We start from the raw sequence: 25,486 nt of genomic DNA, 5'->3' as shown, positions 1-25,486 counted from the left end.
ATTTTTTATTAGGGTGTCTGACGAGACATTGAATCTCGCTCATACGTATCTCCGGGTGCGATGGAGAACTCAAGGCTACGTATTTCTGGGTAGAAAATGCTTCTTTGTTGGTCGATTTTAGCGAAAGCTACTTTGTGTCAATCGGCGGAAAAACATTATTTGTTATCCAAAACAAATGAAGAGGGGAACATTTACATCACAGCCGGATGGATTAACAAATCAACATTCGCAGGCAACGTCGCTAGCTTACTCACACGTTCAAGTGGATGAAACATTGTTTTTGCATCATCTCGAGAAAAAATACCTTTCGTTTATGAAAAAGATTTAAGGATAAATTACACGACAACGGGAAAAGAGTTTGATTGGTTGAATGTGTTTTGAGTAACGGTGAGGACTTAGATGGGCGAGATATCCATTTTGAATCATAGTCTCTAGAGCTCGTGGTATCCACTACGTTCCTTTTCCATCTTATTTGCAAAATGGTTTATTATATTTAGATGTTTTGAGGTTTGATTGAGAAAAGGTTAGAGAAGTCGCATGGAAAGTTTTGAATGATGGCGAGAACTAGGATGGACGAGATATCCATCTCGAATCTTAGCGTTTATAGCTCACGGTATCCACCACATTCTGTTTCCATCTTTATTGAAAAATGTTTAATAAGAATTAAGTGTTTTTTATTTTCATTGGGAAAATGGCTTGACGTTGGATCAAACGTTTGGTTAACAATTGCAAAATGGTGATTTGACAAAACGGTTTGAAAGTAGAATGTTTGAGAAGTTGAAATGATAGAAATGGATTGAAATGGTTTGGTCTTTAAGAAAAATACTCGACGTTGGATCGAGTTTTTATTTTTGTTATTTTTTTGAAAAAAGGCTGATTTTACTCTTGTGTTTGAAACTATCTAAACAATAAGCAATCAAGAATAGAGCGATAGAATTATTACACATCATGTAAATGGGGTCATTTTGTTAAATTAGGGTATGATAATGAAGCGATTAAAGCATACCCAATTAAGCAAACACATGCAAATAAGTGTACATTAACAAAAAAATCATTGTAAGAAAGCCCAAGAGCAAGCCAAAAGATAGGAGATAGTGACACACACACGCCACATGCACAACAGACATTCATTGTAATTGAATCGAAATAAGTAAAGCAAAAAGAAACATGCATGAATCAAGATCATGATGCGAGGATGTGAATTAATGTCATATAACACAAAGACGTGCAAGGCTACCGGATTAGAATTCAGGTTTGATTTAAACGTAACGACGTTGGATCGTTTGAAATAGTGACAAATAGAATGGTAAATAAAATCGAAAAGAAAGCAAGATAAAAATAAATAAATAAATGAAAACGGAAGCACAAAGTGTGCAAATCGAAATGCGAATTGGTAGGAGCACAAAAAGCGGATTGCCGTTATACTAACCATCGAACGCATGTACAATATCGAAACACAACAATAACCCATTAAAGGATTGCACCTAGACCAATGAAATAAGCCCCTTTGGTTGCTACACTTAATGTGATCATTGCAAAATAAATCAAAATCTTGTGAATACCAAATTTAAAGAATTGAAATGCGAAGCTTAATGTGTGAAAAAAAAAGCGCACGAATTACACATGATACAACCAAATGGATCAAAATGTAACGCTATAACGTAACAAAAAAAACAACCCTAATACACTTTGACAAAATCATTAATGTATCGAACAAAAAAAAATCAGAATAGTAACGACATAACAACATATAATCGAGTATTGAATCCACAATCAAATATCACAAACAACCAAAGCAATTGCAACAAAGTATTACATCATTATGAATTTATCGAATCCACTGATCAAATTTTATTATGCAGTGCAAAAAAACACCAGCAGTTCCACACAACATTTACATACAAGATAAAAATCAATAGAAGCAACGCAATCGAAATTGACTTAAACCGACTACACAATGGAAGCATAATTCAGAACCGTAACAATTTAAAATAACAAAAGCAATAGTAACTTCCATTAGTTACATGGACGTTACAAAACTCAAACACGAAATAGATTTGTATGAGTGTGATGCGACTGAACTAAACCCTATCATGTTTCATTAATGTATTGAAAAAGGAATCAGCCGCGTAATGACATATTATCGATGTCAAAAACCACAATTAAACCTGACTTACTCAACACAAAATAAAACCAAAACAACAATAGCAATACTGCTTAAAAAAATAGATCAATAACAACACTAATAAACCAATTTAAATGCATTAATATCAATCTATTAGGTCAAGAACAACTAATTAAATATTTTTCAAAATCTAATGTCACAAAACCGAAACGAAGCCTCAAATACAAACTGTACATAAAACAACAACAAATAAATTGAATCATGAAACTCAAAATAGAATGTAAGAGGAATGTGAAGACATCGTATCGAAAATGTTACCGAACAAAAACACGATTGTTGTCGTCGGAGAAAAATAGGTTGTTGTTGCTTGAATTTGTTGTCGTTGTTTCGAATGAAACTTCCTGAAAAACTTACGTTGGACTATGTTGCTTAGAAGGGCGTTACTGAGTTCACCGAAAAAAACGAAAGCAGCGTTGGAAACAGGTTCTTATATGGCTGAACTGAGTTGTTGGGGGTGGTTCGAAGGATGTACACGGTTGTTGTAGTGGTGACTTATGTTGTTGTTGCCTTCGTGGATGAAGGTAGGGGCGTGTACCGGTGGCTCAATGAGGAGAATTTGTCAAAAAATGAGAGTTGTGGTGGTTGTTTGAGGCGGATGAGAATGTTGGTTATGTAGAAGAGAGGTTGTTGCATATAGAGGAAGTGAAAGTGAAAATGAATGAGGGGTTTGTTGGGGTGAACCGGAGACGGTAGCGACTGATTTACGATGGAGGGATGAAGGTGCAGTTGGTGTACAATGGTTTTTCCGGTGAGAGATTTTGGAGATGCATGGTTTGGGAAGTAGAAAGGAAGGAGGTCGGGTTTCTTTTGGTGAGAAGAAGATTTACAAAAAAGTTTTCTTTAGTCAGAGTTTTTTGCTTCATGAGAGACGTTAGGGATAATATGAGTTGTCACGTGGTTTTCATTGGATTCCTCCTCATCCTTATCCCATTGGCCAATTTTAAATTGAGAGATGATCTTCAATGAATGATTGCCAAGTGTCACCTCTTGATTGGCAATTAAAATTCTGATTTTTTTCTAATCATTTTATTAATTTTTTGAAATATTTTTTTTTATGTATATTTAAATTAAAAACAAAATACATAAAATAAGTTCAAACTAAACGATTGATTAATTCTAATTAATTATGCTGATCATTTTGATTAAAAAATAAAAATAAAAGGATAAAAAATGAATAAAAATCGGACGTGAAAGTGTTCGAAAAATTAAAATAAATGCACCAAAATGACCAACGCGAAATAGATTTCTCAGAAACATATAGGTTTTGGTCAAATTTTGAAATAAAAAATATTCGGTTAAAAAGCTCATGCTGATCAAAATGAGATAAAAAAAAGTAGTCGAAAAAATAAAATGAGTGTGCCAGGTTAAACTACATGAACTGTTGGTTAATAAAACTGACTTTTGCAAACTCGATTTTGAATTTTTTTACCCGTTAATTTCACGTACATTTGAGAATTGATCCAACCATCTGTTTGTAGATTAAAAAAATTATTTTGGCTGACATTTTAAGCATTATGAGGCATGAAATACATGTTATGATATGCAGATGATAACAATTGCATCTTCTTCACTTTTAAACATTAAAGATCCACATGCAGTTGCATCCAAAAGAAGTTTTGGTTGCAGTTGAAGTCCATTGCGGAAGATATGAATATGAGTAAGCACATCAAAACCATGGTTGGGATATCTTCTCAACATTGACTTGTATCGCTCCCATGCTTCACAAAGTGATTCACTTAAGCCTTGAGAAAATACAACAATTGAGGTTTCGGCCTCTATAAATCTGTTGCATGGAAAGAACCTATCAAGAAATGTTTCCTCAAGTGCATTCCAATCTGTCATAGTCTGAGTTGGTTGGTCAAGGTACCATTCTTTTATTTCCCCGATCAATGAATAAGGTAACAATTTCATGAACACCTGTTCTTCTTCGGCTTCAAGAGCTTCGAGTGTACCGATAATCTCATAGAACTTGGTAAGGTGATATATGGATCTTCATGGTCAATTCCAGTCAAAGGATTTGCATATAAGATTTGAAGCAATTCGGTTTTCATGTTTGGGTTTCTTGCATTTTATGTAGGTCTGATAACATGAGCATTCCTTCTTGGGATATTTTGACAAGGCTCTCTGACAGGAGTTGGTGTAGCCATGAATTCTTAGTTTAAAGAGTTGTTGAAGAAGTAGAAGTAGAAGTTCCTTCCTGTTGGTTCCTTTTTCTGGATAACTACTTTCGCTTTCTAGTTTTTTTGTTGTTTTTATGAGTTGTTCTTTCAATTTGAAGATAAAAAAGAAGTTAATATTTTGGTAAACTTGCTCGCATAAACAGAGTTCAGAAATCCTAACCGCACAAGTGAACAAACACGATGGATAAAATACATAACAATGTACAAATATATAAGTGAAAAATTACTTAAAATAATTGAAATTATTGTTATGCTTGCAATATCTACACGCCAATCCCCAACAACAATGCAATTTTTATGAAATTGTTTTTATGGGGTAAGTATTGTTTGTATCGTCTCCACATGGATTAGTGCAATATTACTGTCGTTCAACAATTAATATGATTTTAAGGAAACACTCACAAGAGTTTTGATTATGGAAAGTATCGAGTTGCAACAACGGTAAATGTTTAGAAATTAACAAGTAGAGAAACATGTCAGGATTAAATTTCATTAACCTATCTCATATGTATTCAACTAATCTAGTATGTAAACATAGTTATTCATCATCATTATCATGTATTACTCTTTGACACAACTTATGTCTAACTGATGACGTGAGTTTTACCGTATTGTTTAATCAATGATCTCTCTACCTACTAAGCAATACGATAATATTAGTACTTGATACAAATGAATATCAAACCCCAAACCTATCTATAAACTTTGGTGTTGGATAGATAATTATCTTAGGTCAAGAATTGAAAGATATTTCTCAATAATGATTCAACCACATAAAATTAACATGAAAACAAAGATAACATCAATATTGATTCATAACTAGTTCACATAACAATGATAAGAAGAAATACATACGAGTATGATTAATCACATCTAATCTCGATACAAGATATTTAGCTACACATCATTATGGTATCTTGATTCATAAGAAAATAAAGGAGATGAATAAGCATCAAGGTTGATTAATCGATGGTTGTTACGTATTTAACTTCAGTTCTGATGTTTTTTTGGCTTTCTCTCTTGTTTTCTATGTATCTTTCTCTCAAAATATCAAAAGCTGCCTAATTTTCTCACTTTGAAAGGTATTTATAGTGGTCTGAAAAGTGGATTTGCGCTCAGCCTAAGAATGATGCGCTCAACACAGATAACAAACAAGAAACTTAAATCGCCACAACCTGCGCTGAGCCTAGGAAATGGCGCTTAGCGCGAAACTTTCTATTTTTCTTTGCTCTTGACGCTTGGAGCGGTACCCAACGCGGCTACAAGCATGTCAAGCTTTTCTTCAAAGATGATTGGTGAGCATTTCTTCTATCACTTGATGACCAAATCTCTTGTACATGCATGAATACCTACACATTGAGTTGAATTACAACACTTTAAGCAAAATATATTTACATAGCTACCAAAACTATTATTTACAACAAAGTTGGTGTTTTGACACTTGAATCTTAAAAAAAAAGAAGCTAATAAGTGCCAATTTCCATGAAAAATTTCACCAATATTTGGCACTTATCAATCACACATGATTACTCATTCGATGGAACTATTGGAAAAGTGTGAGGGACTTTACATCCAAAGGAACAATCAAAAGTTGGTAAGGTACAATGCACACCGGCTATCACTTTGTTCCTACTCCTGAGTCCCTTTTTGGTTTCCAATGCCCAAAAAATGCATGCTTCCCTTAATGCTTTAAAGCATTCCAAGAGGACACTTCTATGCCATATGGTCCTCTCCTTGGCCACAAAAGCACCTCCTCAATCCAATTGGATATTCTCTTAGTTGATGTTTCTCACATGACTGACATCTTGACGACCACACAGGTCTCTCCATATAAAAAAACTCTCTTCTAAGAGGTTCTCATTGGGTTCAGTTGGGGATTAGCTCTGCCATAACTCCTTTAACCATATCTATATTGATACTTCTTCAACTCGATCTCCACCAACTAACTTTGGCAACATAACTTTGACTTAGAAACTTTTATAATTACTGAACTGTTGTTGAACTTACACTGTGCTCCATTATTCCTACAATCTCAGACTTGATTTTGTTGATCTCCCATTTCTGAGAGCATATATCATTCAACTAGAAAAATCTACCATACATTCAAATCCTTTTATGAATTTCCATTACTGACCATGACTCGGGGTCAAAGCCATGTAGGTCTTGCCTTTCCCTAAACCCTCCTGCTCCTTGTAAGATATTTTCTCAGGGATATTGTCATGAGGTACGACTCGTCCTTCGGGATATTCCAGGTTGGTACCTACTATGACAATCCAGATCATTATATCATTGCTATCCCTTTCCAATGCGTGAGCGATAAGGATTACCTTGATATCTCCACCCGTAGAGGGTGCCTGAAGGAAATTCTCTCCATACCGACGAGTTAATCACGAACCAATGGTAGATCCATAGTCCTTCTAGGTTTCGGGGATCCATCCAATCGACATCTCAAAATCCTACCGATGATGCACCCATTCTGAATAACTTTTACATATTATTGTTGCCGCTACAGTCAACCATTGTTGTTGGTTAAATTCTTACGCCCAACAATCTTTAACACTTCTCTATACTTAGTTAGCTTCCACATCCCAAAAGTGAGATTTCTTCCGTTTCCGAAGGTCCTCGTGGTGGGTTGGGCCTAATTCCTCTTATCATGCATGTAAGTATAAAGTTTATCAGGCTCCATAACTACACGCTATGATACGAGAACTAAGGTTGATAACACACACTTTTAGGGAAGAATTTCCATTGTTGACGATTTATGGTTGGTGACGATTGATCTACTCTGATACCAACTGTAACACCCTAAGTAATATGTGTCTAGAATTACTCTACTCGGTATGTTACTTTTGATACTGAAACATAATACAACAATAAACAATTGCACTGTTACAAGATTTTCGCATGCATACACCATAATATGTCCATAATACAACATGAAATGAATACAAAATACACAATGGTACCAAACAATACAAATACTTCTTCATCTTCCCGTATCCATAATGCCGATCTTCCGACCAATACCTGTTTATTTGAAAAATAAACATTGAGAGTGGGGGTGAGATTCCTAAATCTCAATGAGCTATATACTAAACCATTGAGTCCACTTGGTTCTAGAAGGTGTCTAGTTCACTGACGCAAAGACTAAGTTAACTCGTACACCCCATGGTTGTACAAGTAACGAGCATAAAATTCGAACGATCCCATCTTAAGCATAATTTCCGCCTACTAGCCTTATAATACGCTTCGGTTACATCGAGAGTCTCATAGAAACATGAATGACTTTCCTTGGCCAATACTCACCAATCGAGTTGGGATTCGAGTCACGAACCCTGTTCGTCAATGGATATCTTTCCCCGACCAATAACCCATTGGTTGAGTGGAATTCGGGTCATGGTCATTCACAAAGGCGAACCATTTCCCTAACCAATATCTCCTCAGTTAAGATGGGATTCAGGTCATAGACATGGAATCATCACATGGAATATCTTTTCCCGACCAATATCTCCCCAATTGAGATGGGATTCGGGTCATGAATATTCCAATAGGCTATTTGGAACGAATTCCCCAGACCAATACTCATCACTTGAGTGGGATTTGAGTAACGATAATTCACTAGCCACAAATCGTCCTTTCCTGGTCACACTATGTATAACATGAAATCAGTTCGAAGACACTATTCGAATCTCCCATAATGGTAACCGCTCATAGGAATTAGTCTGGGAACCCCAACTAATGGAATATCTAGTTCCTTCTAATGGTGCCAAGTCAGTGGAAAAACATGAACCGACGTGGTCGTGTCAGGCGACATGGGATGTGTTAGCCAGCGCCCCTCATTCCCCTGAATTATGGAAACAACATGGGTTGGTTGTGTCAGGTGACACGACCCGTGTTGCACCCAACAACAAGCCCTTTCTTATTTTGTGAGTTTTCACACCATTTGGCCCTTGATACCTGCATCAAACCTAACCAAACCACAACCATTAATTCATACTAGGACAAGTCCATTATAATCAATTCCACAGGGAGCTCATACAATTATGGATTACTTCCATTGTTCTTTGATTTATCATGCATACATGTTATATCTAGTTTCTACGCAACATATTAAGAAACACACATTGATCAACATAACACATATGCAACAAGTAATCAACATGCATCAAAACATCATGTATCAAAGATTTCAACACACGTGGTTATTATGTTAATCACACGCATAAGAACACACAAGAGCACATCATGGATTGATCATGAAGCAAATCCTAAAACCCTCACGCATCATCCTAAAGGCTAATTTACCTAAATCAATAGCCTAAACTAGAACTCATCTAGTTGGAGGAGATTCTGAATTTGACTTTAGAATGGAGAGAAGATGATGATAATTGCTTGGATAATGAAGATTCTTCAATAATTCAGAGCTTGACCTCACATGCAAGTTGATGATGAATCTCAAGCTCACAAAACCTCCTTATTCCTCTTCTCACTCGGTTCTCTTTCTCCCTTTCAAGACTTGTTGTTTCCTTTTTAATTCTGATTTACAGAAATAGATAATATAAGGAAAATAAGAAGATTTTGAATCCAATTTCACTTATTTAATGACTCTACGCAATTGCCATTTTGCCACTCTTAATTAAGGAATGACATTAGCTCCCTAACTTATACATTAGTCACACTAATACATCATTAGTATGATAATTGTAAGAGTTAAAAAACTAAGGTATTATAATTATCTAACTACTTGTTGTTTTTCCAAGTTTATACCTAATTTAAAAAAAAAAAAATCCAATTCATGATAACTATTATTTCCCATTCAATATGTGCTTTGATAGTTGATATCACGTGGAAATTATTTGTTATATTTTTTCGAGTCTTTAACTAATTTATATATTTTTTAAAGTTATTGGTCAAAAGTATTATTTTTGTAATTTAGGTTTTCTAAAGATGGAAGTCAACATTCTCTAAAATTGTGAATGATTTAATGTCTAGAAATGACGCATAATAATGTATTAATTATTCACTACTTTTTAACAAATAAGGCCTAATTATTTTCGCCAACACTAATATTACCATTTGGTATAGTTCAACTCCAAAGTATCAAACTTTCTTTCTTGCCTTTCTTATTTATATATTTCTTCTATCCTAGTAAAATCAAATTCAAGTGGGAGGTTAAACCATGATAAATAATCATTTAAACCATAATCAAATTTATATACTTTTTATGCTCTTATTTATAAACAATCTTATCTATTTATAACATCGATAATAGAGATATTTAAGAAGTATATACAACGAGACTTACATGATACATAACTTATTTTTAGTTTTTTCTTAATGAAAGTGAAATTTGTGATAATTTTAATTCCACAACCTTATATTTTTGTATTAGATACTTTTATTAAAAGTTATATGTATATGTACAGGTGAATCTAATGGTATGTAGTTATCTAATTTTAATATATAAAAACAAACTACTATCAAAATTACATTTAAATCTAGATAAAACTAGTTTAGAGAGTTAATTCATTATCCTTAATTTTTATTTTACATTCTTAATTATTGCAATTTACTAATAAATACTAATATCTCAATTGTTACTTCTAACGAACATCTTCCTTAAAGTTATATTGAGAATACTAAGCAAAACGTTTGGACTCTCATCTCTCTCTTCTCTTAGTATTTTCCTTTTATCATATCTCAAATAAATATTCATTTTTTCCATTACTGTACAATGCATTCTTCCCCATTCTCACCACAACGACACTCTCTTCCTCGCTTCTCCGCTGTGGAAACTCTCAGTCTGCAACTCCTCTTTATCATCATCTTAAAGCCGTTATTTTTCATTTTTTTTAATGTTGTTTGAGTTTAGTTTTATCCTTGGAATAAATTAATAGGCCATCAAGTGTTTGTTATAATGAGTTGTCTGTTTTTTCACAATACATGTGATCTTTCTGTACTATATTTATTCTAATATATAATGATGTTTCAAATCCCTCACAAATTAAAGTTGTATATGCATACCATCTGTTTGTTAAAATATTGTAGAGATTTCTCACCAACTTTATCATGACTTCTGAGGTTTAAATTGTGGTTCTTCATGAAAGGTAAGTTTGTGATTTATATTTTTAACGATTTATTGAAGATTCATGAGTGTAAGTGGATATCTTAGGTAGCTTATGTTTGTAAGTGAAGATCTGAGGTACCTTATGTTTGTAAGTGATGATTTCTCTCTAAATATACTATAATGATTCATGAGTGCGAGCGATTGATATTGAGGGTGCGTCTCTTTCTTTATATTGCCAAACTATATTCTTTTTTCTGAACTTAGGAGTCAATATCAACTGGTTTATTCCTTCTGCAAAATAGAGCAGTGGTAAAAAAAATTCCTCTCACTAGCCTTTATTTCCCTACAAAAGTTGAAATCGTATTTATTTTTGTATGGAATTGTGATTTGTGACAGATATAACATGTTAATTTGGTATACAAGAACAACGTCAAAGAGGTGCAACTAATGACTTTGCAGAGACTACTATCACAACATTTAAAATAATTGGCGCAACTGGAGGCGACACAATGTGATTTTCTCTTATGACCAATATATTGGCTCGACACATTTACATTTGCACTCAAAGTTTACTTTGCTCACACAGAGAATGATAATTTCTGAAGGAAAATGATATATTGAAAACTATATTCATTTTTCTTATTTTGCTTCTGGTGAATGCAAATTAGCATGGTCACAAAAGCGCTTAAATAAAAGATCTTGACTCAGAGTGAAACTCAACAACAAACACCCACCTACATCGCATAAAAGCTTTTCGTGTTTCCCTCAAACTAGATCATCGATCAAACACCAATTTAGATTATTCTTGCTTTTGTTTTCTCATTGTTGATCATCTTCAGGCCAGCGCTCAGGATGTTCAGGTCATTCTCATTTTCTTTTTGAATTATTTGTGATGTTGGTTTTGTTAAAAGCTTGTGTTATTTTCATTAATGTTGTTAAGATTTCACTGAAATGATCCTTTCTTGAGATTTATATAAGTTATAAACAATACATCTGATACATATTTAACAAAATAACTGAATGAGCAATATTTAAGTTGCTCTTGCTTTCATACCCGTGCTAAATATTGAATATGAGATATTAACCTTTCAAATGAATAACACATGATTTTTTTGAGTAGACAAACAAAGAATTAACATAATGCACGGGAGGCACGTTGATGTGGCGAGGGATAAGTAAAGTTTAGATATGAGTTCGGTTGATGAAGGACAACCCGATAAAAAACGACCGTTTGGTTAGGTTAATATTACTTACTTCAATTTTCAAATTCAATTATTTCTACTATTTTTAGATGTTAGAGTAATTAGTTTTTTTATAGATGTTACTGACTTACTCTTTTTGAATGGAATTTCTAATGTTGTGATTGCAAAACAAAAAATTGTATCCTTTTACCATCCTTAATTTTTGCATATTTGGATCTCTGGATGTTTTTGTCGTTAATGATTATTATTTTGTGAATATTTATTTCTTTCCTTAACTTCTGTAATTTCTACATTATTTGTACAATCACCACTAGACTATTCCTGATGAAGAATGGAGATACATACTAGAGGACTTTACAACTACATTTAGTATAAATAGGGAATCTTTACTCGAATCTTTGACTTTTTACCTTCTTGATGATCATACAAATGAAGCTTTAGAGGTAACTTCAATTTAACTTCAATATAACATGTGTGAATTTTTGATTTTCTATGTTCAATGCTTTTGGACTTTAATATGTTGGGAAATCATGTTTGTATTAGTTTAATTTGTAACTTTATGTGATTTTATGTGATTATCTTTATCATAATATTTGATTTTTCTTATGATGTTGACTTTGGAGAAAGAAAACCACTTAGTGATCTATCCACCTCAATGAAACCCATTGATGTAGTAGATGGAAAGAAAGCCCCCAATGGTCCATTTAATAATGTTTAACCTTCTTTAAGTCAGACATCAAAACTACTCAAGTCCAAGAACAATCATGCTATTCTAAATAAGGAAATTGTTTATGTCAAAGGGAAGAATATTTAAATAAATAGAAAGATCGCAATCAAATCGTCTAAGAGATCAAATACCAGCGGCAGGAAAACACTTTCTAACATTTCAAACTCAGAGAAGGCAAATGTTCATGGTGTAAAAAACAGCCTGAAGACAAGTTCCTTTGCAGGGAAATGTCTTCATCCTCCTGGTGAGTTTTCTTATATGTCGTCTCAATCTGCTGGGCTTGGTTCCCCAGTATATTACAAGATTTCAAGACTTATAATGTGGGATGAATTGGTGTTTTCAGTAACTGTGTTTCTCTATATTTCATATAATTATGATCTTGCTAATATGAAGTAACATTGATTTTGGCCAGATATTTTAGGAGTTCAACACCATTAAATTTTCATTCTTAAAAGTTTTTATTAAATCAGTAATTTTAATAAATATTTTATATAAGTGTGTATGTTTTCCCCTTAAAAGATAATTAATTGCTATTTGATTATAAATGATTGGGGCAATTAACACGTGTACAAATAGAATAACCATTTTATTGTGCATCAAAAATTAGAGATCTTGTGTCAAATAATACATGGGGACTTATATCAGAAAAAACTTAAAAAATTAATGTTTAAAAAAATACATTGGTTCTGTTTTCAATTTTTGTGGGTATATTTCTACTAAAATTGAGTCCTAATAATAAAAGTTCTAACAAGTCATCTGTGCAAATACAAAACTATAAATTATTTATTATTTAAAATTCGAATGAAAGTTGTTTGATAGGTTAAATAATATAATCAACATTGTGTGATTCAAATAAATTGGTAATAATCACCTTTTTTTTTATTAACTCTTATAATAATATATCATTTCCTTAATCATTTCACGTGTATTAATTTTTACATAATCGAAAATAAACATTACTTTTATGAGTATTATGATTTATTAAAATAATATATAATATATCTATTACATCATTTTCAGTATAACATATCTATTAGAATATTTGGGGAAATGATTTTTTTGTAAGTATTAAAGAATAAAATGATTAATTTTAATGGGAGAAAATTCATTATTTTTAGAAACTTATCTTAAATTGTCACAATAATATTTATTTGTCATTGATAATATAATAAAGTATATGAAAAAAATTTATATAAGAAAAAAATTCAAATACTTTTATAATGGACTTTATTTTTATATATGAAAAAGTGTAATGTTATAAACTGAAAAAAATGTATTTTTTTTATACAAATATTTTTATAAATGGAAAAAGTATATTTTTGATACAAATATTTTTATAAACGGTAAAAAAAATTATTGTCGATACAATTATTTTTATAAACGGGAATAAGTTACAAATATTTTTATTAACGGAAAAAGTTTATTATTGATACAATTATTTTTATAAACGAGAAAAGTCTATTATTAATATAATTATTTTTATAAACAAGAAAAATTTATTGTTTATACAATTATATTTATAAACGGGAATAAGTTACAAATATTTTTATAAACGAGATTTTTTTTATTGATACAATTATTTAATAATTTTTACATTTTTATTTTATTTAATTTTATCATTCTTTATATTTATACTATAATATAGTTTACAATATAGTTACTTCATATTAACGATATTGATAAATTTAATAATATACAATAATATTATATTTAAATTTAATTTTTAAGATCTAATTTTATAAATTTACATGTCTCATTAATGTTCTCAAGTATTTTTTTACCTTCTATTTAATTTGTATATCTTTTATATGCATTTTTTAACAATTACTATATTATATTTATTTACTATTTATAACGACATTACGCTATCCATACGAATGCACAGATAAATAACTATTTAATTATTTTATTTATTTTTTCTATTAAAATATATATTTTCGACGGGTCGAGACTACTTAATTTATATATCATTTATATACATTTCTCGATCATCGCTATTCTATATTTATTTACTCTTTATAAAGATATTGCATGACACGTGCTCATGCACGAATACATGATTATTTAATTATTTCATTTATTTTTCTATTAAAATATATATTTTCAACGGGTCGAAACTATTTAATTTGTATATCTTTTATATACCTTTCTTAAATATCACTATATAATATTTATTTACTATTTATAATGATATTGGAAGACCTCTATGAACGCACGAGTCTCTTACTAGTTATATAAAATAGTTATAGACATGGTTACTCTTACCTTATATTAATTTGATTTTCATGTATTTTTCAAAGTGTCATGATGATAACCAGTGCCCAAGACACTGGTTAAGAATTTTAAATTAAAAAAAGAAATTATGCGTTAAATACATACAATGTTCTTTAAAAAAAATTAATTATTTATATTTTCAATTTATTGAATATATATATTTTTAGAATTATATTATCTTTTTAATATTTTAATAAATATTCAACTTATCTTTTTAATCTTTTAATCAATGTCCGGTTAGTATTTTCCTTTCTCAAAATTAATTTTTCCTTTCTCAAAATTAATTTTAAATATCAAAATTTTAGTCCCACATAAAGCAACACTTTTTTTAATGTGTTCATATGTTTCCTCTCCAAAACATTGAGTGGTTTGATGTATTTCCATAATGATCCACCGAATTAAGTAGTGAGACTTCAATTTTTTAAAACAACCCTACTTTATTAAACAAATTTAGGGATATGATAACGAGTAATAAGTGGCTTAAAAATACTTTAAAGATTTAAAATAGTATTTATAAATAAGGTATAAGACATTATTGCCTATAGATTTGACATTAACTAAATTTCATTAATCATTTGCATGAAGTTGTTCTAGATATATCACAAGTTTTTTCTTTTTTGTTATTTGTTATGTTTGTTTTCTCTTTTTGATGATAATGACAGTATAGTATTCACAACAAAGCAAAGAAATGGTGAAACTGAAAAGGAAAAGAAAATGCAGAATTCAGAAATTCATATATCAAATTAAGCAACTTAGCATACCATCACATGTTTAGTGAGTGTAGTTGAGTGATCCTCTTTCACTTCAAAAACAAATAAAGCCTATTAAAATCTATAGTGATGTAGATGTACATTGTAGGCTAAGATATAGCCATTCCATATACATATGTTTCAAGAAGAAAACCTTCAATTTTAAGATCTAGCTGGTAAAGATTCCATAAAAGAAAGAAGAAAAAAGTATTTAAAATTTATGCAGTAGGTGTAGACAATTTCCCAGCTTGGTCCAAAACATGAAGAAACTCAGTCCTGGTCCTAACCAGCCTGTGAAAAACCTCTCTAATCTGTAATTGCAAAGGTTCCAACCCTTCTTCCATCTTCCTACAAATATCAGCCAATTCCTCCACATGTACCCTCACCTCATCCAAACGTTCATTTTCAGCGGGAAATTGAAAAGACTCAGCAAATTCAATAAGCAATTGTCCCACTTTTTCCATCTTCTGCATCTCTTCCAACAATCCAACAGAGCCTTTCTTCTCCTTCTTCTTCCACTCCTCCGCAATCTTCTCTTGCAAACCAATCATGGGTTGCGCCCATGCCAATTGCCTCGGAAAAGGTAAATGAGTGCCCAACCCGTTCCTTTCTTGACAAGGAATCGCCGCAGCAAGAGTCCACATAACAAAAACTAACACAGTACTCATTATGTATAGCGGCAAAGCCAAACCCGTCAAATCCGCACCGCGCGGAGCAGCCAAATTCGAAGACATGGCGTGAATTTGTTTTGCAGCTGACCAGTTTCTCGCCATTGTCCATGATAGTGCTCTAAAACTCCCACCACCGCGGTCCTTATTAGCATTTCCTCGTCTTCCAAATGACCTATTAAATGTATTTAAAGTTTGCTAAAGTTAGATTATTTATCATCTACTATTAAAAAAAATCCAACAACATAATCAAAATTGTCTCAGTTTATTTTCAAGATACCTGCTTCTCTCAGTTCCCTTGATACTTCCACATTCTTTGTCTTCATGCACCATTACCGTGATAAGAGAGTTCAACGCCTTCTTGGCCCTCCGGACTTGTCCATCACCCATGGGTCTAGGTTCAAGAGAAGCTACTGCGATCTCAGCAAGCCTCTGAAGATTCCTAACAGCATCTAGGCCAAGAGTTACAGCATTGCAAACATCAAGCGATTTGACGACACGGTCAAGGAGTTCCGGGAGGAGTTTGTCGAGAGGTGGTTTAGCTATTTGAGAAGGGTCACGACCCATCATAACAACGGCTTTGAATTCCGCTTCACAACAAAGAAGTTCATCGAGAAGCTTTCTCAACCAACCGATCGACAGAAGAGCGTCGCTGGAAGGATCTTCCGTTGTGGAAGATAATAGATCGGCGAACCTATCACCAACGTGTTTTTGGAAAAGTTCAAGGTCTTCTAGCTCTTGATCGTGATTACCTTCCATTGAACTTATTTGGTTTCTTCGAATGCTTATTCTTCCCAAAAATGAGCTTTGATTGTTCTCTGTAGTTGCAGGCATTTTGTTTGAGGTTGTTTTCTCTTGAGTGAGAAAGAGAAATGAATATGAAAAAAAGAAAGAAGAAAGAAATGGTCTAAAGTGTAAGTAAAATAGAAAAGTTTGTAAAAGATAAAGCATTGCCGTTAGTTTTGGAAGTTATTATATCTATATATACATGCAAATTTTAAGGTAAGACGTTCTCTAAGACCATACCGTTTCTCTATTTTTTTCTCTGTCTTTTTTTGGCTAAAGTGATTCATTATTATCCCCTCATTTTCCTATATACTCAACAACTTTAATAATATAAAATAACTACATATTTGTATCATATTTGAAAAAGAGAAGAGAGTTTTTACGAACAAAAATTATATAAATTAAAAAGATAAAATTATATAAATTAAAAAGATAAAATGTAAGTTGAATAATAATAACAACATACCCTCTTAACACAAAATTTTTAACATGCTCTTATTTATATTAAAATTAATATGAAAATCTTAGTTTATGTGATTGAGGGCTTGCTCACGGTGGTGAGAAATCATTTTTGCTGGTGTTTTTGGATATGGAGAGAGGAAGCTCACGTGAGGTGAGAAGATTTGTATCCTTAGTGGTATTTTGTGTGTTTCTGAGTTGTTTTCCTCATGCTAGGGATGAGGTATTTATAGAGGCTCATTGGCCTATATTTAGGGGATTCCTATGAAGTGGTAACCGTTCCACTCTGACTAGGGATCTTGTTGACTTCCTATTTCTTAGGGAGTCGTGGGTATGACTTTGGAAATACATTTATGGACTAGGTAAACGTAATTGTCCACGTCTCCCCTTAGGGAGAACCCTATGATACGTGGGGGTTATGCCTCAGGCGACTGGTGAAGTCAAACCATGTGTCGCCCCATTTGCGGGCCTTCACAGATATATAACAACACAGTCCCTCAAACACAAGGGCTTGTAAAGGGAATAGTTATTTAAGCTTATCATTTCTTTTGCTTGAAACCTTAGTTTTGAGCAAGTCCCTTAGTTTTGAGGTGAATCCCTCGGTTAAAGGCGAGTCTCTCCGTTGGAGGCGCCTCCCTTAGTTAGGGGTGACCCCTCAGTTAAAGGCAAGTCCCTCAGTTGGGGGTGAGTCCTTTAGTTAGAGGCGACTCCCCCAATTAAGGATGAGTCATCACCCCCATGGTAAGTGTTTTTTTATGTAGCTTATGTGTTAGTCGAGAGATTTTTAACTTCATTCAAACGATCTAGAGAAGTCAAAATGTTAGTCAGTTATGCAAGCTTAATTGTTTAGTTGAAAAGAGGCTTGTGTGGCATTTAATTCTGCTTACGATGATTTTCAAGGGAAACCCAGTCCAATTCAATTTAATTACGTGTTCTTAACATGGAATCCCTTCAGTTTCCTCAACTGTTGTGTTATTTAGAAGGCATTCCTGAAATATGGGGAGTCTCACCTAATGTCGCGATATTCCATTCCTGAAATCCCCCCTGGATGGATAACTTCATGCTTTTTGTGAGATGAAACTACTATAAATAACACTTTTTATGACGAAACTTTCACCTCTAAATGCTAAAAAAAATGAGAGTGTAGTTTCTGGTAGCGTCGGGCTAACAACCTTTTATCCCGGTTATCCGTAAAACCTAGAGAATATATCTATAAGGAGAACGATTATATTTTTAGTATACCATATTACCGCGGTCGTTTGAAAAAAACGAGGGAATATAAATATTAGGAATGTTTCGAATCTTGGTTACTAAATTTTTTATATTTTTTTCAATGGTTTAATTAATATTTCTTTATTGAATTTTTTTCTCTTTGTTAAATTTTTCTCTAAGTTAATTTGTAAAATACAAATTCTTTGTTATCAATAGAAAAGATTACGCAATAATACAATTGAAAAGGAAAGAAAAAATTTCGTTGATAATCAGAGAAGCAAGACAATAGATAACAAAAAAAATAAAACAAATAACTATTTAATATATTCAAACTTCAACTCAACTTCAAATTTGCACACGGGTTCTTTTGATATTTTGAAAGTTTAACAAATAAAAAAGAAGAAAGGGAAAGTATGCCGCAAATTATATAAATTAAGATCTGTTCGAAGATATATCTTCGTAAAAATCACTAAATTTTGAAATTAGAGTTATTACTGAAGTGCACTTATGTAAGTCACCCTAACATTGATACATAGATTCATCTCAGAACTAAATTTTAATCAAAATGAAAATAATTTACTTATAAAATAAGTATTTGGAGATATATTTTCGAATTTAAAGAGATTTTTGGTTTTTCCTAAAGTGTGCTGGTACGCATGTGGTGTACAAAGTAGCCAAATTTGTTTGTTGTGAATGTGGACAATAAGCTTGGCCCAACTCCTACCATTCCACTTTTGGAAAAAGGACACGTCGATTACCTCCGGTGAAGAAAAATGTACTCCAATCTCATTTTTATTGGAACTGGATTTGATTTGAATCTTCATTCATTGCCCCTTCGACCTCTTCCAGAGCCACTACCACCCTAACACCGACTCTTCAATAGTTAAATCATCATTATCACATTAATTAATCATATTATTATACTAACAATCTTTTAATTATCTATAAACTCATCAATCAATGCCTTCTTCAGGTTAGTTCACCATCATCACCATCATCACCATCATCATCATCTACCGTAGAATTTGACGTATTTGATTGTTCTATCATTTTCCGTAACCGTTTTCTGTTTCGTGATTGTTTGCAACAGTTCACAGATTAACAATGGCAGCTATCGCTAACTCCTTATCACTCAAACACACTCTCGCAATTCGCTTCCCACAAACAACAACTCGAACTCGTCTTTCTTCCACTTCCCGAACCTTCCGTAGATGTTACGCTTCTTACGCAAATGAAAATCGCGAGTAACACTTCATCTCTTTCACCTTTTGTTAATCGATTCTAAATTATTCGATTCTAAATTAATCGATTATTTTAATTGATTATTCGCAGGTATGTGATTGTTGGCGGTGGAAACGCCGCCGGATACGCCGCTCGTACTTTCGTCGAGCACGGTGTTGCCGATGGTCGTCTTTGTATTGTGACTAAAGAGGTTATTATTGTTATTATTTTTCTTCAGCAAGAACGTGAATCGTGGTCAAATTTTAGTGTATATATTTGTGATTATGATTTTTTCTACTGAATTTGTGAAAACAGGCGGTTGCACCTTACGAGCGTCCTGCTTTAACGAAAGCTTACTTGTTTCCTCCAGATAAGAAACCGGCGCGTCTTCCTGTAAGAATGAATATTATCATGAATTGTATATCAATTACTTAAAGAGTAACTGTTCGGTGATTAGTTATGTTCATATTCTATGTTATTTAGGGGTTTCATACTTGTGTTGGATCTGGTGGAGAAAGGCAAACTCCAGAGTGGTATAAAGAAAAAGGGATAGAGGTACTTTATTTTATGCAGTTGGAGATTAGACGGTACATTGATATTAACTTATTTGAAGTTATCTATTGATAAGATTTGCGGGACGGTTTTAGAGGGCTTATGAAAACATTTGATGACATGTCCATAAACTATTTTCAGCTTATTTCCAGAAGTTCTCCATGCTGAAAATAGCGAGTAACTTATATGAAAACAATTTGGCTTATTTTATTTTTTGTTATAGAAATAGCTTATATGTAACACTTATATACTATATGCTTATGTTATACACTTAATTTAGATGTATATCAAAACAAGGCTTAAGTTACATATTTCCTACTTCACACAAAAAAAGAGATTAAAAAACGAATAGTCGAGTGGTTTTGTTTTCTTCTAGAGTGCTCTTGCTATGTTAAGTGAGTGTGATACAGTGGACATCGGATTGTTTGAAATGGAATGGTGAAACTGAACTCATATTCTTAACTTTAGCGGTTATGAAATGGAGACATTCTATCCTAGGAGAGTCTTAATTTAGTGTAACTGAGTAAGGCAGGAAACAGTTCTCATCCATTGAAGTTAATGAAATGCTTGAAATGCTCAATTCCGAGCTGTTGGTTTCGCTTTGCAGACGTTGTATGAAGATCCGGTAGAAAACATTGATATTGAAAAGCAAACATTGACAACGAGTTCTGGAAAGCTTCTTAAGTATGGATCACTTATTATTGCTACAGGATGTACATCTTCAAGGTACATGTGTATTTACCTCATTTCAGCTTCTGTTGTTTCTATAAAAATTGGCGTTGGAAATCCAATTCATCTGCTATCTTGTTATTAGGTTTCCAGAGAAAATTGGGGGAAACCTTGACGGTGTCCACTATATACGGGATGTTGCAGATGCTGATGCGCTGGTTTCATCGTTGGTAAACTTACACCCTTCTGACATGACGTATTGTTCCAATGATTTTTTTGATATTTATGTTTAAAATGGGAAACTTTTTGCAGTCCTTACAATCTTTGATATACTGCTGTTCGAATTATTCTCTTTTATTAGTATTCAATATTTTCAACGCTTTCCATATGGATATGTTGTTATGACACGACCCTGCTCTGACATCCTTTCAAGTTAATTATGAAAACGAATTCTGGATATTTCCCGCTAAACTACTTCCCAGAAACAATTGTTATATTTTTTACTGTAAAAAATTAATTTAGACATAAAGTTTGTTCCTCATTATGATTTTTTCTTCTTCTGTTTTTAATTTCCAGGAAAAAGCAAAAAAGGTTGTAGTTGTTGGAGGTGGCTATATAGGAATGGAGATTGCTGCTGCAGCTGTTGCTTGGAAACTTGATACAACAGTATGTGTCTTTCCTGCACTTTTTTCATTGAGGAATGCTAACAACACTCTTTTAAGCATTTATAGTATTGGTCCATTTTTAAAAAGTCAACACTCTTTAAAATGTGAGTTACTTATTAGGTAACTGAATCCATTTTTTAGAAAATGAACGAATTATAGCGAGCTGCTAGTATTTTTCACTTAAAATATTACAATTTTCTTGCTCAAAATGCAGACATCTTGGTCTCACCTCTTTATTGCCTGTTAATTTTTAGAGTTGGGCCTAAAAAAGTTGTTCAATTTGATTCACTGTGTAAAGGTTTAATAAATATTACTCTCTCCGTCCCAAACTGAATGACCAACTTGCAAAAAATAAAACATCTCAAAATGATCGACCTTTGCAATTTTCAATTCAACATTTTTTTAAAATTGTATCCTCTACCTAATACTACTTGTATCACTTCCAATTTAATATCTCCCACTTTATATTTATGATGAAAGTGAACACACCAATACATGATAAGAACATTTTAATAAAAATACTCTTTTCTCTCTTCCATTTATACAATTTTCTTAATCTGCGTAAAACGGTCAACTAGATCACTCGTTTTGGGATGGAGTAGTACATTATGGTTTGTCCTATATGCTGAATAGTGAAGTAATAAGTACGCCACAATGCCACATTAAGTCTTTCTAGTCACTCATTTTGTTGATTTGCCTGCACTAGGTTAGGATAGGTATGACAAATTTTTTCTTATATTAGCTGTTTATGCTCGTTCCACATTGCTCCACCAAGAACCTTGACTATTATCATGCTTCTAGTCTCCTTTTTCCTGTAAATTTATGGTTAAAACATTGATAAGCAAGTGGCATCCACTTTGACAATCCATAATCCCATACATATGTTATTAAATATATACCCATATTATATATATTAAAATTGATTGCTGTTTTATTTAGCTTTTGATATACTGACTCTGAAATATGTTCCTGTAAAAATATAGATCATATTTCCAGATGATCACTTTTTACAAAGATTGTTCACTCCTTCTCTTGCCCGTAGATATGAAGAACTGTACCAAAAGAACGGAGTTAAAATATTGAAGGTATTTCCTCCTTCCCTGTTCTTCCATCTTTCTTCCCTGTATTGTAATTTGCAAGAAGTACTAAATTGTAATGGGTATGATTGATAGTGTTCAACCATTCTATTCTCTTACTCTTAGTCTCTCCTTTCCTTTATTTATTTTGAATCTATTATTCTTCAGGGTGCCTCCATTAAGAATTTGGAAGCTAGTTCTAATGGTAACGGACATGTAGCTGCTGTGAAACTTGAAGATGGATCTATTGTTGAAGCAGATACGGTATTTTTCTTTTTCCATTTTCTTTAATGTGGCTGCAATTACTTGCTGAAAATTTACTTTTATAATACTCACATGATTAGCTAAAGCATAGAGGTGTTGCGTTTACAAAATCAATCGATGAAAAATTACTTTTCTTTCTAATTTGCAGGTAATTATAGGCATTGGAGCAAAGCCTGCTGTCGGTCCTTTCGAGAGGTTGGGCTTGAATACTGATGTTGGTGGTATACAGGTGAGGCCAATGGATATTCAAATATCTTGAATAGTATTCAATATTATACATTGCATTTGGTTCTTAAAATATCTGCAGCAATTTAAAGGGTAGTTAATTGAACATGTTGGCATTGTTTTCCGTTTAGCATTGTTTTGCACATGTTAATTATCCATTTTTGGAGACCATGTTCCATGTATTAAAACCCCATGTTTGCAGATAAATTAAGAGGGTAGCCAAAATAATAAGTTCAAGAACTTCATTTAAATGTGTTTGTATCCTCTGCATTTCAGGTTGATGGTCAGTTCCGGACAAGCATTCCAGGAATATTTGCTGTTGGTGATGTAGCCGCTTTCCCTTTAAAGGTATACTATTAGTTTTTTTTTTTGATAATCATATACTATTAGTTTGTCGAGATGAGTTGTCTAAATTCATTCTTGAACTGACATTGGCGTTTTTGAAAAACTAGACAAATCTTTAAACTCAACTCGTTCTTGATCTAACATTTGTGCTTTTGGAAAATTGGGCAGATATACAACCGTGTTGCTCGAGTGGAACATGTAGATCATGCTCGTAGATCGGCACAGCACTGTGTGAAAGCGTTACTGAGTGCACAAACTAGCACGTATATTGAATCATATTTCCTGCAACTTGGAATTACTTTTTCTTTTTTTGGTCCCTGCTGATATTTCTGAATTTCATTGATGATTTTCAGGTATGATTATCTTCCTTACTTCTACTCAAGAGTTTTTGAATATGAAGGAAGCACTAGAAAAGTATGGTGGCAGTTCTTCGGAGACAATGGTAAAATATTAGTTCGAAATAATATGACTTACTGACCTTTAGTTTTGTTTTACCTTTTATTCCCCTTATTTCATCTCCAGTTTCTCATATTGTTTTAAATTTTCATTGGACAGTCGGAGAAACTGTTGAAATCGGAAACTTTGATCCTAAAATAGCTACTTTTTGGATTGAATCTGGTAACGGATTGTTTTACTGTTCCTCCTTTCGTATAGATGTGTGTGGATTATCTCTGAGCTTGAGGGGAGATACTTCCATCCATGTCTGTGTTCGTATTAATTTTTTTTATCTTGATTATTATTACTAAAAATGTGTTAATTCCGCACAGGTAAGCTGAAGGGAGTTCTTCTTGAAAGCGGGAGTGCTGAGGTACTTGCCTCTATTTTTCTATTGTAGTAGATATGGACTTGTTAATGTTATTATTAACTTGGTTTTATTACTATAGGAGTGCACTCACAAATCAAATAAATTATATTCAGAATTAGTCATGTGTTTATTTAATCAATTCTGATTTCTGAGTACTATTTGTTTTAATATATGTATCAGGAATTTCAGCTCCTGCCCGAGCTTGCTAGAAAGCAGCCTTCAATTGATAAAGCCAAACTTGAAAACGCAACCTCAGTGGAAGAGGCCCTAGACATTGCTCGGGAATCCTTGCAAGCCGTTGTCTAGAACAGATGAATGCTGTTATTTATCTTTTACGAATATAGATCACCCGTGATTATTTGTCTTCACCCTCAACTAGGATTGCTTGCCCCTTAGGAGAGCGAATAATTTTTATGGTTTTCATATTTTTGTTACGCGGCATCATGTATTACGCAATAATGGTTTTCAAGAGCAGTGTCTTATTTTGATTTCTTAATAATTAAATAAACCTTTAAGTAAAGTAGGAGCCTACTTAGAAATAAGTTAAAAGAGGCATTGATAAGGAGCTGCTTATGAAAAAAATGCATGTTAGAAATATATGAATACTGACATCAACTTATTAAGTTTTTTTAATTCATCCTAAATTATAATTTTTAAATTAGATTTTATCGAATGGTTAAGTAAAATACAAATTTAATCGTCAAATTTAATTATATGACACCTTCGATAATTTTTTAGCGTATATTTGTATAACAAATTTTTTTTTTTAAAATAATTATTTTTTTCAAAAATAACAAGTTTTTCAATTTTTTTCTTATGAAATAACCACATTTTAAAAAAGATGCGTCAGATGAACTGACGCATCTGTCTTGAGCCAAGAGGAGGTGTCTAAGGCATTGGCGTCTGCATTGGAGGTCTCATGAGGAGGCGCCAATGCCCATGGCGCCTGCATTAGAGGTCTTATGAGGAGACGTCAATGTCCATGGCGCCTGCATTGTCCCTCATGAGGAGGCGCCGATGCCTATGGCGTCTGCATGTATTGACATGTTAGGTGTCTAACCTCTAGGCATATGTATTTTATATCCTTTATGTATAAAAACCTCGTCCTGAATGTAATATTTTTCATACAAAATCTTTTTCTACTATCATATTTTC

The 25,486-nt window shown here is 32.8% G+C and overlaps 2 protein-coding genes across 2 annotated transcripts; one reads left to right on the top strand and one right to left on the bottom strand.

Annotated features, from left to right (window-relative positions):
- Nucleotides 1-15,350: 15,350 nt before the first annotated feature.
- Nucleotides 15,351-17,003, bottom strand: LOC127107055 (protein ROH1). The gene is made up of 2 exons (XM_051044326.1): nt 16,333-17,003; nt 15,351-16,227 (listed from the first exon to the last, which is right to left on the bottom strand). The coding sequence occupies exons 1-2, from the start codon at nt 17,001-17,003 to the stop codon at nt 15,603-15,605; spliced, it is 1,296 nt and encodes a 431-aa protein (XP_050900283.1). The 3' UTR covers nt 15,351-15,602.
- A 2,247-nt stretch (nt 17,004-19,250) lies between these two features.
- On the top strand, nt 19,251-24,851 carry LOC127100829 (monodehydroascorbate reductase, chloroplastic/mitochondrial). The gene is made up of 17 exons (XM_051038114.1): nt 19,251-19,482; nt 19,600-19,753; nt 19,842-19,941; nt 20,046-20,123; nt 20,214-20,285; nt 20,890-21,008; nt 21,097-21,181; nt 21,528-21,617; nt 22,600-22,701; nt 22,861-22,956; nt 23,105-23,185; nt 23,458-23,529; nt 23,695-23,789; nt 23,880-23,968; nt 24,082-24,144; nt 24,294-24,334; nt 24,512-24,851. Exons 1-17 carry the CDS (start codon nt 19,470-19,472, stop codon nt 24,635-24,637), a joined length of 1,476 nt encoding a protein of 491 aa, XP_050894071.1. The 5' UTR covers nt 19,251-19,469; the 3' UTR covers nt 24,638-24,851.
- Nucleotides 24,852-25,486: the final 635 nt, after the last annotated feature.

This window comes from Lathyrus oleraceus, chromosome 7, assembly GCF_024323335.1.
Source record: "Lathyrus oleraceus cultivar Zhongwan6 chromosome 7, CAAS_Psat_ZW6_1.0, whole genome shotgun sequence".
NCBI classification, from domain to species: domain Eukaryota; kingdom Viridiplantae; phylum Streptophyta; class Magnoliopsida; order Fabales; family Fabaceae; genus Lathyrus; species Lathyrus oleraceus.
Note: the sequence above shows the minus strand (reverse complement) of the source record. Positions and strands in the feature narration are given on the sequence as shown.